At 44.2% G+C, this 19954-nt stretch overlaps 1 protein-coding gene across 4 annotated transcripts in view; it reads right to left on the reverse strand.

Moving 5' to 3' along the window:
• The window catches only part of dennd1a (DENN/MADD domain containing 1A), an 89812-nt gene extending 76329 nt beyond the window's left edge, over positions 1-13483 (reverse strand). For all 4 annotated transcript variants that reach the window (XM_062554962.1, XM_062554960.1, XM_062554961.1 and 1 more), the window contains exons 1-2: positions 13349-13483; positions 12051-12115 (exon numbers count right to left, since the gene is read on the reverse strand). In XM_062554962.1, coding sequence (XP_062410946.1) covers positions 12051-12115; positions 13349-13365 — 82 coding nt within the window. In that variant the 5' untranslated portion in view covers positions 13366-13483. The remainder of the gene's footprint in view (positions 1-12050; positions 12116-13348) is intronic.
• Positions 13484-19954: the final 6471 nt, after the last annotated feature.

Raw genomic sequence — 19954 nt, forward strand, 5'->3', positions numbered from 1 at the left:
GGGGGGGGGGGGGGGGGGCTACAACCCTCACCTCACCTCGTCATTATGCTGGCGTATACATATGTGCACAGTGCCCTGCTGTGAGGAGGGAGAGTGTGTGTGTGTGTGTGTGTGTGTGTGTGTGTGTGCGTGTTCGCTTAGGCTTGTGTTTATGCGTGTGTGTGTGTGTGTGTGTGTGTGTGTGTGTGTGTGTGTGTGAGTGTGTGTCCGGGGGTGGTGCACCAGGTCCTACTGGGTGGATGTGCGAGGCGGAGCAGAAGACTTCAAAACAACACCGCGGTGGGACCTGGAGGCAGCTGCCCTCCTCCCGTGTGCCAACTCCACTCTGCTCCAGCAGCAGGAGGAGAGAGAGAGAGAGAGAGAGAGAGAGAGAGAGAGAGGGAGGGAGAGAGAGAGAGAGAGAGAGAGAGAGAGAGAGAGAGAGAGAGAAAGAGAGAGATGGAGAGAGAACACAACAGCAGGGGCAGCACAGGCTCTCACCGCTGGGTGACACGAGCACGGGGCCTGACAAGCAAAACAGAACTCCGGAGAACGCTCCAACAAAACGAACGCGTGGCACACTTAGCCAGGGAGCAGAGGGAAGGTGACGAGCGGAGAGGGGTGGGGAGGATGTGGGGGGTGGGGGGGGGTTACAGGCAGCTTCAGTCTCCCCCAGATCCAGAGATGATGTGGCTGGAACAATGCAAGAGCTGTTTAGTGTGCCAGGGGAGAAGTGGGTAGGGTAACGGGTGTGAGCCGTTTCGCTCGTGTTCTCTGGAAACACACACACACACACACACACACACAAACACGTTCTTCTCGGAACAACTCCAAGGCTTTTTTTTTTTGGCTGAGGAGAAATGATATGCACATCTGAATGATCTATCCACTTCACAGCGTAAAGCCTGATCCTTTAAAGAACAGTTAGAGATCTTTGATGTAAAGTTGATATCTCAGAGAAGCACCAAGACTGAAAACGCTTCTGAACCCCGCAAAACCATTGTCCAGTGTGACAGGACTTTCCAGGGATTCAAACCAAACAAGCATGTCAACCTAGAATCATCTCACGGTTTTGGACCTGACCAAGTATTATTACCCTCAAATATTGAAGCTATTTAGATACTTATTTTGAGTCGTTTAAAGAGGGATAGAAGGTGGAGCCATGACTTGGGTGTGTAATGCACATGTAACAGTGGACAGTCATAAAGTGAGTATTATACATAACAATAAGTAATGTATGTGTTTGCATTTGTGCGTGCGTTAATGACTAGCAGAGTGGATGAATGTGCGATAACATCCAGCAAATAAAGAATGTAAGTGTGTGTGTGTGTGTGTGTGTGTGTGTGTGTGTGTGTCGGTGCCAGTCACGCTCTTAACAGCTTTGCATACCTCTCTGACAGAATCTCTCACAAGCTTACAACAGAGGCTTATCCAGAGAAGAGCTTTAACTTACAATGCTGCTTTTACTACCAATGCACACACAAATATTTCTCCTGAAAAAGTCAGTTCTTAACATTTGTCGGATGAAGAACTGAAAGATCTTCCTCCTGAAGGACTGTCTCTCGTACATATACTCTTATATCTAGTCATTCAAAATAGAAAAAGCTTCTCTGTTATTAAGCTCCTCCTAATTTTGGTAGCATTGATTCATGATTGTCATATATAAAACTTAAAATACTACAGCACAAACGAGTGAATTAGACTAGCTTGAAGTTATATCAGTTCTCTATGGGAGAACCGAAACCTTCAACAGTCCGCACTAGTACAATAGAGGACACCAAGTGCTCCACTCCAACCATCTGTGAATGGGGACCGAGACAGAGATTGTGTAGAACAGTGTTCTAGAGTGGTGGAGGAGGATGACCTCAGCTGGGTTCACCACTTCAGTTCCATCCAAAACGACAATCCAAGCAGTCCAAACAGAGAGAAATAAACAATACCGATTTGAAGAAATACAGACAGAAAACAGATTTTAATCACCTTGAACATGTCTACATCGCAACTAAGTTGGTGAAAAAAGTGCATGCTCCACTAGTTGAGCCTGTAGATATTTTATAGTGTAACCTTACTACCAATCTACTCTACCAATCTACTCTATCAATGGTAAAAATAGATTGTATGGGGTAAATATAGGCAGGTACACTCTATTCAATCTGTTAATGTCCATTCCAGTGCTTGGGCCAGGAAGAGCACTCTGCTATGCAGGCTGTTGAGTGAGCTGTAATCACAGACGGCCTCAAATTGACAGAAACTGTTCTGAGACCTGTGCAGGCCACAGCATCCCTGGGGGGATTCATCACCTATCGGCAGGGAGCTGAGAGTGAGATTTGGAGCTGACCCTCACCTCAAGACACCCTGCTCTGCTGAAAACGGGAGAATGTGTTTGGAAGCGTGCACGCACGCGCACACACACACTCACACACACACAAATACACTAGTACAATATGATGCATACAATTGCCTATACTATCCCTGACATATTCCAAAACCTATATAACATGCTATATAACTACTGACACAACTAACTAACCAACAAACTGACACAGACAAAGACATCCACAATTAAAAAAGATATATGCAAAATGCACAAACACACATGCGCACACATGCGCACACACACACACACACACACAGTCACATGTTAAGGTATGCCATTTAAGGCCATTTTTAGTAAGACCCGCGACACAAAGACATAAAAGCCCTGATCCATATTTCAAAGAAGATGAGATGAAGTTAACTGCTGAGGCAGCTCACGCCGTTTGCCCTCCCGTCCAGAGCCACGCTAATGAAAAGGAGGGAGGCATGAAAGAAGGAACGGAGGGAGAGAAAAAAAAGAAAGAGGAAGGAAAAGAAAAAGGGAGGAAAAAAAACACAGAGACAGCCATCAATACAAGGATGTGCATTTTTAAAAAGCATCGCACCGCACTGAGACTTCCCCTGTCTTTTTGATCTGGCTGCTTTTAATTGTGCGGCGTGTGGGGCTACAAACAGCCGGCCTTGGCCTGCCAGTAATGGGGACTCTGCTGGAGGCCTACAGAGGGAGGAGGAGGAGGGAGGAGGAGGAGGAGGGAGGAGGAGGAGGGAGGAGGAGGAGGGAGGGAGGAGAAGGGGGGGGGGTATGTGTGAGGCAGGGGGGGGGGGGGGTGTGTTACTCACAGGAGATGGCTCTCCCAGGACCTGCACTACTGTAATTAAGAGAAGAGACCTCCTCGAGCCAGGAAAAACACACACATACACACACCAACACACGCACACACGCACACACGCACACACGCACACACGCACACACGCACACACGCACACACGCACACACGCACAAACGCACACACACGCACACACACACACACACTAAAAGAAACACAGACACAAACGTGCACAAAAACAGCACACACATAAGATTCAGACATTCATAAAAGAGTGTCCGCTTGCATCAGAACTCCCAACTACCTGCTGAATGCCTTTACAAACTGGCTGATGGAAAAGCTGTTTAGTGCTGTCCAACAAGAGAAACTGTGTCTGAACAAACTTGCTGTTCTGGAGCATCAGACAAGGGCAAATCAATGGGCTCAATGCCCTCTGTGGGCAGAGCCACCGGTAGTGACCTTGAACAGCAGAAGAGGGATCCGTGTCCTTAGCAGATAAGTGTGAGGCCTCAGTAAAATGCACCAGAAAAGAGGGGGAATCATTGAGGGGACGCTGAACAGAGACGGAAAGATGTGAGGGAAGAGAGAAAGTCACTCAGCAAGGACGAACCAAAGGATGAGAAGGAAAGAGGAAAGAAGGAATGGGATGGGGGGTGAAGAAAAAATGTAAACATGTGCCATTTATAGTGTCGGACTAACCCAGAGAGAGAGAGACAGAGAGAAAGGAGAGGGGTTAGGTCAGCTCAGTACTAACCCAGAGAGAGAGAGAGAGACAGAGAGAGAGGAGAGAGAGACAGAGAGAGAGGAGAGAGAGAGAGATGGAGAGAGAGGAGAGGGGTTAGGTCAGCTCAGCTCGCACTGGCGTGCCAACACTCCCCATTCCTGTGGAGGCTCAGGCTCTGTTTTGGCAACTTCATGCTTGAGGACTCAGAATCTTGGCCGACCCCACCAAACAAAACCCCCCGATACAGCATCGGAGGAGTCCCCCATTTCCAAAAATACCTGTTTCACATGAGACGAGTCACAGGGCCCTCTACTATGGAAACTATTGTGGCATCGTGTTAGCATACCGACAGGAGGTCAAACCTGGTTACATGCATTCGGTTTCGGAATATCAGTTTGGTTTTCCAACTGACTTCAACAAAACTTTCACAAAATGTACAAGCTTGCATGCATGTGGATGAGTACGCGCTCGCTGGCTAGTTAGCCACGGCCAGTCCGGGTTTTATGTAGGTCAGTGGTGAGGGAGCTGGATCAGCATCATGGAGCAGTAACTTCAGCAGTATTCAGCCCCAGTGTGCTAACACTTCTAAAAATATGAGGCTTGTACCCCACCCTTCCATTCTCTGCACCCCCACCCAAACGCATACCACAGGGGCTGGTGTCATCTGAACAGGCCTGAGGATCGCAGCTCCGGGGGACGGAGAGGGAAGCCAGCTGTCCGTGACCGGAGCTAAAGCGACAAACCAAAGTGTTGTGTGCTCGCTCTCAAAGCTGCGAGTGCAAAAGCTTTTGCTGCTCCCAAGACGCTATTGGCTCGTTCACCGCGTGCAATCTCAGCAGACACCCACAACACCAGGACGAGGTGCTGAAGTTTGAAGATGTCAGCTGTTCTTGCTGAGTCACTGTGCGAATCTCTCGGTGTCTGTGTCCGTGCCCCCCCCCCTCCCCTCCTCTCTCTCTCTCTCTTTCTCTCTCTCTCTCTCTCTATCTTTATCTCGATCTCTCTTGTTCAGCTCTCGAGGAAGCATCTCAAGAGAGAGGGAGGGAGGTGAGGCGATGTGACCTGACAAGACTTGACACAAGCAGCATGTCGTGTGTCAATCAATCCACTCACAGGAACACGCTAACAAGAGCATGACACGTTTGACACACTTGCACTGCAACATATTACGAGACAGCACTTTTCCTCGAGTAGTTGGAAGATGGGGGATTGTAAACTCGGTAAGGAATTCAGCTCTGGATTATGGAGTAGTTTTTGATATTGTGCTTGGCATGGTTCCAAAACTATGGTACAAAAACACTACAGAGGATATCCAAGAGAAAGCGAACCAAGCTCTGGGGGGGTGGGGGGGCGTAGAGGGTTCTCCAAGCGGGTTAAAAGTTAAACACCGGCATCATGTCTCATCTAGCCTTTCACCTCCGCTCCTCCTTCTCCGCTTCTTTCACGGCCTGCTAAAACCTTCTGTTACAAATCTGCTTCTCCATTCACTGGTGTTTGCCTGGATTAAGGCGCTTTCACTGCCTGTGAAAACCTGACACAAGCCAAGCCAAGCCAAGCCCAAGCCCAAGCCCAAGCCAGGCGGCTCGTAGCCACACACCCCGACCGTAACCGCACAAGACAGCTCGGCAGACGGGGGGCCCACGCCGGATCGGGTTGCAGGGCTGCCGAGGGTGCGGTATGGACAGCCCACGGTCCTCCCTCTTTCTCTCTCGCTCGTTCTCTCCCACACAACACCCACACCCCCAACAGAGGCGTCCCACTCAGGGCCTGATGAAGACATCAGGGACTCCTGAGCGAAATGGGAACCGATCCAGGTGTGTGTGCGTGTGTGACTGAGTGAGAGATCCAGAGAGTGAGAACTAGGAGGCTAAAAAGAAAGGTCCACACTAGAAAATGAGGCAGAGGTTTGACAGACTAAGCCAAAACATTTTTTTTTTTTTCTTTAAGGAGGGGGCTCTACTGCTCCAATTTTGTTTGTTTGTTCCCCTCCTCCTCCATCTGAAAAGGGGGACAAATCCAGCATAGTCTTATTTCCGACCAAGGTTTGGCTCTCTTTCCCTCGTCTTCTTGCGTTTTTTTTTCTGCTCGATAAAGCACTGGAGAGCAAATAGCACAGTCTTCCAACTGAAGGAGCCCTGCCTCTGCAAACAAAACAAGGCCGCCTTAATCCCAAAGCCCTGGAGACAGAGAGAACAGGAGAAAGAGGGAGGGTGTGTGTGTGTGTGTGTGTGTGTGTGTGTGTGTGTGTGTGTGTGTGTGTGTGTGTGTGTGTGTGTGTGTGTGTGTGAAAAAGAGAAAGAGTGTGAGTGTTTCTGTCTGTCTCCCTGTCCGCCTGTCGATGTGACTATGTTTCCATGGGTCTGTGTCTGTCTACATCTCTGTGTGTATCTCTGTGTGCGTCTCTGTGTGTGTGTGTGTGTGTGTGTGTGTGTGTGTGTGTGTGTGTGTGTGTGTGTGTGTGTGGAGGGGGGGGTGGTGCTGGGTGAAGTTGGATGGGAGGTGGCATGGGGGTGGAGAGGAGAGGAGAGGACGTTAGTCATATCATAAAGAGTGGGCCTGCACTGCGGGGCTGGACAGGGCTGGGTGAGGAGGCGAAATGGGCCTTAATCATGCAGAACACATTGATTGTCAGCTGTGGGGCAATGCCACGCCAGGGTCGCAGCCAGTCGGGATCACTTTGATTGCATCAACTCAAATTGGACAAATTGGGTGGATGGATGGATGGATGCATGGATGCATGGTTGCATGGATGCATGCGAGCTCGCAGCGCCCGGCGAAACCAAACGCAGAGCCGAGGAGACTCAAGAGCGCAGCGCCCGTCGCTCCACGACCCAGAAAAACAAAAGGCATTTGCGTTTCCATGTGAAGTTGTTTTTTGTTGTTGTTGTTGTTTTGCCATTTTGCCATAGTTGTCTGTTTTTTTTTCTCAAAACTGAGCTCTGAATGCGAGCTGGTTTTTAACAAGTAAATTATTATCGGTCAAATGGAAACTACAAGGGAAATAATCTATGGAAACACTGTGTGGCGAGGGAGGCTGTATGACTGCGGCTGCAGCACAGTAACACAGTATTCACACATGACTTAACTTATATGAAAAAGATACATAGTCTATTAAACTCTAAGTCTCTAGGTTTCTTTTTACCTCTCCCTCTCTACATTCTCTCACTCTTCCTTTCTCTCCCTCCCTCCCTCACTCTCTCTCTCTCTCTCTCTCTCTCTCTGCACCTCCTTCCCACACTTCCCTCCCTCCCTCCCTCCCTCCCTCGCTCGCTCAAACCCAAACCACTGCTTGGCACTAGTCCTGTGCCCCTCTACAATCAGAGAGCGAGCGAGCGAGCGAGCGAGCGAGAGAAGCAGGAAGCTTAATTAGTGTTTGCTGCACTCCTGCTGCCGTCTCTCCTCGGGGGCCAGGCCCGCGGTTCCCACGGGGGTCAGGGGTCACGCGGCTGACCTCGGGGAGGCGGAATGTGAAACACCACTGTTACACTCATCAAAGCGTGCCTGATCGTGGCCGAAAAAGAGAGAAAAAAAAACAGCAGCTAGCCACCAGTAAACAACCGAAAGGGCTGTGAGTTTAAATTACAAAGTAGCACATTTTTTTTCCCCTTTTAAAGTGCTTCTGAAAAACAGCTTAAGTTTCTACAACAATTCCTTGAGATGATCTGTGTTTTGACGCACAAAATCCATCCTGCGGTCCAGCGTTATCTGATTCGGCCATTTTAAAGGTTATTGTGGGCTCGCTCCCATTAAAGCTCTGACTGTTTTCTTTGTGGCCGTGGCCCTTTGCGTATCGACCTTCCAATTAAAGCCATGTCCGAGCCGAGGAGGAGGCCAAATCTCTGTGTGTTTGGCTGCACACCTCCTGTGAAGTGGAGCCCCCTGAATGTAGGTATGCCAGAGTCCCCTTCTCCGCGTGCTGAACAGGGGATAAAGGACCCAGGGACTAGTGGTAGCTCATTCACATGGAAATGCAATGACTCTGATTAACTCTTTCTGAGTTAACTGTTTTGCCATTCACAAAGATTCACCACCACCACCACCACCACCCATTCACAACAGCGGGGTTAGGAAAGCCTTGAATATGTGTAGAATAGAGATTTGGGCCCGTGGACAAGGCCAGGCCAGCAGCAGTGGACTAGCCCCAGCAGTGAGCCATTAGAGAAACTCTCAAGAGTGTGTGGAGAGACTCCAGTTAGTTAGTTCTCCTCTCACAGTCCACACAGGAAATGTTTGAATCAAGATATGCCAAGCCACTTGTCTTTTAAATGACTTCCATTAAATCCAGCCTTATCGGACAGACAGGTTATAGCACAAAATCACTGGCTGCCCTGCAAAGCAGTCCCATTATCAGGTGTTTTTCTACGCCATAAGACTTTCACTGAATGTCCAAAGAGAGAACTAAAGAAACCGGCCATTACAGCAATAGACTAGTTTGTGACTACTTTATGACAGACTGGGTGTGCCAGCTTGCTTTTTTCCTTAGCATTGAAATACAGTGTTTTCAATTGTGGACACGGAGTAGGCTAGGTGTAAGAATATGGAAGAACGACAAAGTGGATGTGTGCCAAAGTTTTAAATACAAACTATTAAACGTATTTTAATCAAATACAATATGCAACTTTAATTGAAGATGATGTACAAATCCTATAGGTCAGACAGTGATTACCATTACAAAATATCTCCATGCAGATCACATACAGTACATGACTGACTGCGTTTACATGCACTTTAGTATTCCGGTTATGAGGCTTATCCCGATTTTGATCATATTCAGGATATGGTGTTTACATGAACACAGAGAAACCCGGTTATTAATATCCCTGTTTACATGAGGAATAACAGTATTCCGGTTACCAACAATAAAGTTCTATTAGCACTCCGTATCCCGGTTACTAATGTAATACGTGTTTTGCCTGAGAAACCGGCATAAGGTGTATACATGGAACAGTATCCCGGTTTCTCTGGGAGTACACCACCTAGCATAACCGGAATACTCGTAACCTGGATAAGCGCTTATCCGGGGTTCCGAAATCGGGGTATGATGTCTACATGTGCAAATACAAAACCGGGATACTTCAAAACCCCGGGATACTAAAGTGCATGTAAATGCAGTCATTGACAAAATAGGAGAGACAGGCAGTGTAACGTCTTGCAATCCAACACACATTAGGTCTACATGGCATCATTTAAATAGCATCATTTAAATGATGCATTAATGCCAAAGCCTACACCAGTACGCACCTCCCCTTCAGCAGCCAGTGGCTCACGACCTTAGAAAAACCCTGCTTTGTCATCACTTAAATTCCCACAACAGCTGCCCTATGTAACACCACAAGTCTCTAAATGTCTGCGTTTGCAAAATGACTAGATAGCCTCACAACTAATTCTTCATCTGTGATTTGCCCCCCAGTTATAAACAGACTTAATCTAATCTTCCAAATGTTGAGACTGAAATAACCAACGGTTCATAGCTGTGAATCTAATGTCTAGTCGAGGCAAAACAATTCAGAAATCAACTTCAGCATAGGGCTAGGCAATGTGGTTTTAAAAAATCATATAATTTGCTGTGGAGCAGTGGTGTACTGTAGTACGTGATACGCAGGGATACGCAGTATACCCACTTATAAAGCATCACCATCTCAGTATACCCAATTAAAATAGGCAAGAATGGGTATTAACATTTGAGGTTGATCACAGTATACCCTCTAAAGCTAACTACTACAGTACATCACAGTATATCCACTACAACTAACTAGACTCAATTTAGCAGAAACCTTCATTCAAAGTCACTTAAAAATTAGGAATAAGGACAAAGCATTAGGTAGCAACTAATAGTACATCAATCACCAGATGAGCAGACTGCAGAAGTTTAAAAACTAGTCAAAGTGTAATCAAAGGAGAGAGTGGTAGAACGAGGAGGAGGTAGAGGCGGGAAGAAATGTACAGTATATGGTGCATGCCAGGTGTGTTGGATTAGTTAGAAGAAGAGGTACAGTTGGAAGAGTTGGACCTTTAAAGGCCCCCTGAAGAGTTCTTTACCCTAAAATAACACTTCCAAAATCATTTTGATGGCACATAAACTCTTAGCAGGGCAAACGGCCCTCTGAGCAGGTCTTATCGCTTAAATAAAAACAACCATAGGAAGTTTGGTCTTCAGGTAGGAACGCTGCAGTGCTAGATGACATTCCTTGGAGGGAAGTAGTGGGCGAGGGGTGACATAAACTTTCACTAAAGCGAGAAATTGCACTGATGTACAATAATGTTGGGACATAATGTTTAAGGGTACACTATGCAGTTTCGACTGCAGAACTACCCCTGGAGTCGACTCGCAAGATATTTATATTTTACTCTGCCATTGTAAACAGCCACCTTCTCCATGCTTTTTCCCACATGCCTGTACACAATGAAAATGCTTTTTTGTGGAAGCCAAGGATTAACAACAGGCAAAAAGTATCTCCAAACAGCTAAATCAATGTAATGCTTCATGATTCTCACAACATGTCTTCGGGTCGACTATTCTTGAAGCTGCATGGCTGGTTCTCTCGTTTTATCGACTTCGACTTGCTACGTCTATGCTGTATCTCTATACTATGTAAACAATTCCCCTAATACAAGTGTGTTCACTATCAAATTGGCTTTGTGATTGTGAAGGTTTGTATAAAGGTTATATTGAAGGTGAAAATCTTGCATAGTGCACCTGTAAGTGTCAGTATTTATTTGTAATGTCAAAAAGTTATGCTGTGCTTTAGTAGTGACATTTGCACATACAGCATAATAATAACACAACTGCAGGTCTGCAAACAAAAGACATGTAAAGCATGGTAAATGGACTGCATTTATACAGCGCTTTTATCGGCTTCTGCGAGCACCCAAAGCGCTTTGCATATCATGCAAGGCATCAACCTGCTCATCGGGAGCACTTGGGTTAGGCGTCTTGCTCAAGCACACTTTGACAGGGTCAGGAGCAGTTTGGCCCGAATCAGCAACCTTCCAGTTACTGGACGACTCCTCTACCTCCACTGCCGCCCCAGTGCAGCAAGTCAAGTATAAAGGCCGGCGCCCACCAGACACGTACACTATTAGAACGCCATTGTTTTTAACAGAGCAAAGCCCACTAGAATGGCTGTCGCGCAGCAGCTGCACAGGGATAGAAAACTGTTCTAAAGTCCTGCGCGTCAAGCCCACACCACTGAACGCCGTGTTCGGTGGGTGCCGGCCTTAAAAGTAAGTGCGGTCAGTGGTGGAGGATGATGTTGGACTATGAGTGGAACAAAGTTATAAACACAATTATGTGAATGCATTACTTTTTTCTCCAGTTTTGGCCTAGAAGCCAGGCCCTGAACTTGCTATCAGGATATCATCCTAAGGTTGCCCACCTGGACATGTAGGGTGGGCAAACTGAATTCAACATGAATGGATAATAACATCCCAAACCTACCTGTCTAACCTACCTACAATTACAAACTGATCGCACTTGACACTAATATATTACAATGCATTTTAACATTGTTTAGAACAAATTGTTCTCCTGAGCAACGATACATCTGAAGCTATCTTTCACTGAAAAATAAATAAAATAAATCTTGCTAACTCCAAAACCGTTTTCACGGTAAGAGAATGTGTTAGGGTGGGAAATATTTGTACACTTCTAATTCAAAATGGAACAGAAAACTCTTTTTACATATAATTGGATGAACACAAATGGAAGTGGACGAACACTAGAAGTCCATTAAGATACAACCATTCATGTAATCTGTGAGCAGCCCTGGTGTAGATACAGTATCCCTGGTACAGAGCATGTACTGTACCACTGCATGTGCCATAAACGCCAGAGTTGTTCCTGTGTCCTCTGTAACAGAGGAACTGAAACTGAGGCAGAAAGTGCTGAATGGACACTAGGAAGAGTAGGAGGAGTAGTCACATGCTGGCACACTCAGCTTGAGTCTGTGACGGTAGGTACAGCACACGTCTCTGTGAGTAGAGGCATCACCTTTCAAGAGCCACTGCGATATGTGGCGCATCATAACCCCAGAGATAAGACGATACTTTTGCCAGTGACTCTGATGTGCTCCACCGTGGTGTGTTGGGTGTCAAAGTGAACAGAGCACAATCACTTCAGCATTCACCCCATTCAGGACACTAATAGGTTATTCATGAGAACGTCAGGGACTCCGGAGTCCTGCATGTGAAAGCTGATAGCCTACCTGGTCCTGCTGTTCCAGGGTGGATCACCTCCACATACACTTCGAACGTTGACTCTGGGCTCTCCCTGCAAAAAAAAAAAAAAAGACACAACACAGCACATGTAAGAGCCAGAGGTCAGCTGAATGTGCAGTGTCAACAGGCAAGTGTTCAGGCAAGCTTTTACAGTCAGAACGGAGTCAGGCTACAGCCTACTGCACCAGAGTGGTGTTTCTAAGAAGGCATAGGATACCATGGAAGTCAAGTCACTGACAAAATGATTTGAAACCTTGGTTGGTTTACAGTGTAGGCCGACATCACTCTACTGCCAACTGTGATCCAAACCCAGCCCCTCAGTAAACTGAGTTGGAGGCATGTGATTACTGCCATAGCAGATCTATAGGTGTTCAGTGATTAGAGCAGTGCAGTGCTGGTTGAAAGGAAGGAATTGTAGCCTAATTACTACACAAGTTTGGTAATACTGTCCCTTTTGCAATGAGTGTGCCATTGCTGCATTCTGGAAGGCATTTCACAATGTAAAATAAGGTGAAATCACTTGATTTAGTGAAAATACCATCACAGAACAGCCTCAGTGTCTTCAAACTGAGTGTCAAATAATGACAGAGGTCGAGCAGTGAAGAAAAATAACCACTGTTGACAATACAATGCAAGGCTAATAGTGTAGGCCTACCCGTCAGAAATGACATCTACATCATTGAGAAAACAGTAATGGAACACTTTATGGTAGACTACATGACAGACCGGACATATGCCATCATAAACACAAACAAGTCGTTCACGTCTGGCGCGACATAACCACACACAGTAAATTGATAGCAACACTGATTAGCTTAGCATTCTGTGTTTCCAGCTGAACTTGATACTATGTATTAGCGCGCTGACACATTTGTTTATTCCAACACACACATGTAACAATGTATCAAGAGAGACCGCAGAAACAGTGTTCAAGGACAGAACCTTTTGTGCACAAATGTAAACATTCGTAGCCTGCACCTACACTTGGCTACAGAGAGTGAAGGTGCCAAGCCTTCACATTGTTTACATGTTCACACATGGTATTTCACTGAGGTAAAAGCCAGGAAACAGGGACACCAACGCTTATTCTTATTACCTACATATAACAATATGTAGTAATTACATAAAATGTTAAATATCGCATGTGATAAGATGAGTATAATAACAATATCAGGACATCCTTTCTGCCGCAACAGATCCAGGCCTTGTGGAGCCACTGTCACTTTCTCGTTAAAATGAAGGATTTTCTTTTGTGACTTGAAATTCGAGAATAAATGACGCTTACTTGATACGAGACCCCATTTTCTTTAGTCACGGAATCCAAGCTTAGCGAAGCTCAATTGGGGCAAACATGCGTTGCTCGACTGAATATTTTTCTGTTACCCCGGTCAGACGGTCCAAGGGAACGCCATGGTTTCCACGCGCGGATCACGCTACCAGTGCGTGGAGGAATTATGGGGGTTGTAGTTCTCATCCATAAGTCCCTCCCATGAATGTAACGATTCCCAAAAACGATTAAAATACAACTCCCATGGTCCACGTCTGCGCGGATGGACAGTCGCCTGATGCGGATGGCTGTGTATCGTCTTGCCTTGGAACAGTGTTGTCAGACAGGCAGAAGACTGAATTGAACACATCACCTACGTCCATGATTTCGCATCCTTCCTGGCTTGATTTTCTTCGGTTGAGGAGCTATGTCTTTATTATAGCCTATGTGTTTTATGCATCGACGCAGTCTATGCTGATTTGTTTGGTAGCCTATTTAAAAATAGGCAATGAGATTTGTTTTAGCCTACATCAATGTTATCAAGCCCCTGCCGCCCGCATGCCTAGTAGGCTATATCTCCTGCTTCCAAGCACACACAGTCCTTATCAGTACACATAATAATAAAGAAAGCGGAGGGTGTTAAGATAATCAAGTGTGTCATTGATATCAGGTATGTCTATAAAAAGCAGGGAGCGATGACAGAAAAGGAGCAGGAGTAAAGCCAGTTATTGGCTGTTGGGCTACATGGCCGCCAACTTTGAGACACGCACGATAAGCCAGCAGTGTTATAAGAGTCGTCCTAACTATAACCATGTGCACAGTTTAAAATTGGTGATGATATCCAATGGCCAAGATCCTTGACTGTAGGAAAACCTACGTAAGTGACAACCTAATAATCCGACATGTTTGAAATCATGGTGGTTGTCATTTTCTCTCTGTACAATATGACCATGTAGTTTGACCTACGCATATGATGATCTGTCTAAAATGTGCCATTACCTTTGACGTTGTTTGGCATTATAAACGTTGATAGGCCTACTTGGGAGCTTAATCTTCAATATAACCCTACTTGAACAGCTGGATGGATATTATATAACACCACTAAATTATATTGTTCAGTTCTGTATACTGAGGGATAACATTTTTGAAGGAGTGTCTCCAGAGCCATGAGATATTCACGACCTTATGAGGCCGTTGTGTTAGCGCATGCACATTATCTGAAGCCTTTTCATTGGTTAAAGGAATGGCCCTATGATGATTCAGCATTTTTTCTGGATAGCCAGAACTGTGCCAGCAGTGAGTTGTCCATTTACATGCACAATCAAATAATTTTCTTATGCTGAGAACAGCAAATGCGTTTTAGAATTGAATAGCTCCTCCCCTTTCCCATACTGCTCCACAATATGTGCCTGGAGAAGGGTTGCATTTTGATTTAACCTTAATGGGACTTTTGCCTTCTTGCTTGTATATCTCGCGACTCTAGTGACTGTTTGGCAAAACGTCTTTGTGAGCTTCAGCACAATAGATGTGAGAAGGTATGGTCTTGTGATGAAAGACCAGATCTCACAAATTGATTAATTGGGATTATGCCTAAATATCATCACACAAATAACAGCCTGCTAGACTGAGGTTTTACTGCTGCATTTTAATTACAGGGTAGCACTTATTTGCAGTAATTTACAGCATTTTACTTGGGAGTGGATAGGGTACAGTCAAGAGCATGCATTTTGGCAGCAGGCTAGCCTATTTAATGGCGAGATTACTTCACTAATCACTGTGGTCAAAACTTTGCACGGGATAGGCAATGCAGACGGCTATGCAGGCCAGTATTCATCCAGTCTAATCCCTGTTAGAGGTGTTTCTTATCTGCAGACCTAAAGCAATGCGCGCTCTCTCTCTCTCCCTCTCTCTCTCTCTCTCTCTCTCGCTCGCTCATTTGAGACCGCGCGTCCCCCTCCCTTCCACAGAGAAAGAGATTGTTTAGTCTTTTGTTTGTGTCCTTTGCCGTATTAGCCATTACATTCATTCATTTTTTTTTTTTTTAAACGACAATGTTTCTCTTTCCAGGTTTAGTCACAACATGTAGCCTATTATGTAATTGTGTTATTAATGATATATAACCTTTTATGGTTGATAGGCCTAAATGCATGCTGGAAGTTATTTTTACTGTTTTGGAAATGCATGCTCCTGCATTTAGTCAGCATATCCAATAGACCTACACTATAAAAGAAGTAAAGTGATACGTTGTGTCCAAAAACAACATTAGAGATATCCCCTACCCAAGTACAAGTAAATGCGCTAGTAATATTTCAATGTCTGACATGTGAGCGAAAGACTCAATAGTTGACAACACATCACTGGACAGTATCTGCGGGCGCTTGGCTTACATGCGCTCTCAATGTCGGGTCATAATAATCACAGCACAGGAGATAAATAAATTCAAAAACTGCAGAAAGGTAGATGGTAGATGTTAGGCTACATCCTCATTGCCATAGCAATATTTCCTTAAACGGAGATCTGACTAGGTGCTAGGTTATGCTGAATGTAGATGAAAAAATCTATATCTCGAGCGAAATGGATTTGATGTCAACTGTTAACTAATTGTGGAATTATTTATGTTTTAACGACAACAAAGTAGCCTAAACACTCAACAAATGAGAGAGTTTGTGCGTTACTTTAGGTTAATTTACAGGTATTGTTTCTTTCATATAGTAAGCACGACTTCAAATAATATGACGATCGATGAGATTTAAACTGATTAAATACTGCCTAACTGAGCTGCACAATATCATATTTCATACACGCGAGCGGGGAGCTCCAAACTCAATGTGTAATGCATGAGCTAACATTATGCCAGACAGAGGACGTAGATGATAAATATGCATTTATTCAATTAAGGGTACACGAGTTTTTATTTGCATACGGATTTGGAAGTTAAGCCCAGTCTTGTTTATGCTGTGAAAAGGCTTTTCTATGCATGTTCATTTCAATAGTTTGTTCTTCATATGTAACTTTAGGGAAATAGTTGTTAGAACATAGCTTGGTGTGATTGGCTGGGTATATAGTTTATCTGGTAGTTTTCTCATTGAAGAAACATTTGTTGTTTTCAAAGTATCAAATTATCTACAGTGTTTTAGCTTGCAATCAGATCACAGGTAGGGTTTAATTTGTTGCATTGCGGGATCTCTGCGTCTTTCTTTCTTAACTTCTCACTCAGTTCTACCTCCATAAAAGTCAACCTTAACCATAGAAAAATTAAAACCATCATATACCAAGAAGGACAAGCGCATAAATTTAGCCCGCATTACTCCAAGACCCCAATTAAGTTGCTCAAAGAGATCACAATGTCACATTTACGCATACCATTATTCCCACACCCCTGGGCAAAATTGTCTGTGACATTACACAATCAATCACAATGACCTCTCATAAAATTAAGTGCAATATTTGAAAGCAACAACATCCAACACCCGTAAGTTTGAGAATACACGCTGTGATCTTTGGCAACCGCCTCGCGTTCAGCAGCCAGCCTTTCAAAGCACTGTCGGTCCAAATGAGAGTGGGAACCGCTGGTCTCCCTAATAGCTGTCCGATGCCAACCTTGTGCATGCCAAAGTGCATCAGCTTGAAAATGAATGTAGCCTATAGCAGATTTAAAGGCCAGTGACCAGCGCACTGAATAGATACACATGCTGAATTCATGTCGAGTCAGACAGACCTCGAATTGAGGATTATTTAATCAAGACGCGCTAGTTGCATTAGCTGAAAATATAGCAAGCCTCTGGTTGATATTCTCCTGGACCATCAAAAAGGCTACAGCATCTGTTGTTACATATGCATTTGTCAATGAGTGTATCTATTGCATGGAAATATATTGACCTAACCAATAAACCCCAGCAGTCCTCACGCAGCGTGACTTTTCTGCCAATAGAGAGATGTGAGGCGTCAATAACGGATTTTCGTTGCGCTTAGAATATAAACAAGATTTTCCCCTTGCGAACTGCAAATATTGTGCTTGCTAGTGGTGTTTTGATAAGTTTACTTTGATTAAGACTCCGTTCATTGAAAGGAACAAACAGCTGTAACCCAAGACTTCACACTGTTTTTTAACAGGTTGGGTAGGCTACATTGGATGATTTACCATCGCAAAAGAGCTGGAACATTGCTGCTATAGAATTTCGTGTCTGCATTGGTATTTTTCAAGGTAACACATGTTCAATCCTCTTCGGATTCACACAGACAAGTCGTTTTATGAAAACATTTTTACTCCTCATGGTAGAAATGTTCTTTCTTTCCCTCTCTCTGTCTGTAAATGAAAACATGACAAATAAATTAGCAGGAAGCAAACAGCAATTCTTTTTTTTATTATTTCTTTTTTTTTATTATTTTTTATCTGCGACTGCATTTTTTCTTTGAAATGCAAGATTTCCGTGAGGTTGATGTTGACTGTAAGTAGTCATGAAGTTAATACCCACTTCCTATTGAGATCACAGATCTAATTAAGGCCCTTTAAAAGCGCGCCGGCTGATAAATAAGGATAGAGTCCGCATGGAGCAAAAATGTTAACGAGCTTAGGGCACTGGCCCGACATTGCGACAGGGTAATTATTGATATGCTTTTTTTCTTTGTTACTTCGGCGATGGACAAGTGTGACGCAGATCTAACACAAATTCTTTAGAAACTAAACTAGGCTTGTATTTTATCATGCAACCATTGTGTGTAGACTAATTTGCACCATGCATGTTACTGTATATTCATACAAGCAAATTGTCCTCCCTAATGGGAGTAAGGCATACATTCTGAGACCATTTGGGTATAGTTATGGTAAATTATCATGTTATTTCAATAGAATGAGCTACATACATGCTGTGTTTTTATTATGACAACTATACCTAATTCAAGGTCCAGGGTCGGTAAAAGTGAAACAAAACGGCTAATCACATTAAAATATATGATTACCCCTAGTTTCAGTGGGGCAAATAAAATGACCTAAATTCCACTCAGGGATAAACTGCTTTACATCAAATCATGCTCTGACAAAGGAGATTGGAATATGCAAATATGGTTGACACAAATCGAATGATATTGTTTGACAACGACATGTCGCATTTAGGCGACAATAAATAAAACCATGAATTTGACTTCAAGTGAATCCTGGATATGCGTCTAATCAAAAGTGCATGGGGTGCAAATGACCATATGTGTTTACAAACAATACTTTTCTGTCAGTTTCACCGTTACAAAAATATGTAGTATTTTGAAAAAGAAAAATGACAATCCATTAATAGAAAAAATATCAATTAATAGAATAACACCCTAATTCCTTTGGGGACATTTACACAGTTGAGCACTGAGTATTGCGCGTGTGTTTGTTCTGTGCGCCTTTCTGAATCTCACGCTGGCCATCCCCATGGTGCATTGTACTGTGGCTGCAGCGCAGCAGCAGGCTTCCACTTCCAAAGGCGCATTCCCACTCGCCTCATGAGTCGGGGTTGTCTGTTGCAACACTCTGAAGGAAAACCCTGCATACACACACACACTGGCATGGGTATCAAGACAGATTACGTTTCACTACATTTGCGCCCTGACACAAGGCTTGGGCAACAGCAAAGTAAATGTCCAGTAATGACAATTAACGTAATTAGGAAGAATAAAGCATTGTAAAGATGGCAGTAGGTCTAAGCACAATTATATTGCCCACCACATTGCCCATATATGGCCTAAATTACTTGACTAAACAACAGCAACAACAATACACTGCTTGTTCACCAAGAACAAGAGATGACAAATACCAATAACAACAACAACAATATTACTACTAATAATAATAACAATAAAAAATAACAACGGTAATACTATTCTATTACATGTTTATTATTGTTATTATTATCATCATTATTGTTTTTTATTAATAATAATAGTAATATTTACATTACTTATTTTTGGTGTTGTTATTCAAACAGATGAACAAATGTGAAACAAAGTGTTAAGGCTATACTGTGTGTGTGTGTGTGTGTGTGTGTGTGTGTGTGTGTGTGTGTATATATATGTGTGTGTATGTGTGTGTGTGTGTGTGTGTGTGTGTGTATGTGTGTGTGTGTGTGTGTGTGTGTGTGTGTGTGTGTGTGTGTGCGTTTGTGTGTGTGTGTGTGTGTGCGCGCGCGCATGCTTGTGAGTGCATGTGCATCCATGCTTGTGTGTGTGTGTGTGTGTGTGTGTGTGTGTGTGTGTGTGTGTGTGTGTGTGTATGTATTTGAGTACGCGCGTGTGTGAGTGTGCCAAAGTGTGCACACAACGTGCGTGTGTTTGTGTGAAGTTTGTGTGTGTGTGTGTGTGTGTGTGTGTGTGTGTGTGTGTGTGTGTGTGTGTGAGAGAGAGAGAGAGAGAGAGAGAGAGAGAGAGAACGAGAACGAGAGAATATAAGATTTGTCAAAATAAATATCAGGCCCTGCAAAACATTGGCCTCATCCTCATTATTAACATTTTTGGAAACGCATTATATCGGACCTAAAATAGCCTTGTGTGTTTTTGATAAATGAAGAGACACAGTGGCAGAAATGTGCATTTCCACGCTCAATAGCCGTTAATTACACGGATTAATCAAGCGGTGCCGTGCGCGGCCCC

The sequence above is a fragment of the Sardina pilchardus genome, chromosome 14 (assembly GCF_963854185.1).
Source record: "Sardina pilchardus chromosome 14, fSarPil1.1, whole genome shotgun sequence".
Taxonomy (NCBI): domain Eukaryota; kingdom Metazoa; phylum Chordata; class Actinopteri; order Clupeiformes; family Clupeidae; genus Sardina; species Sardina pilchardus.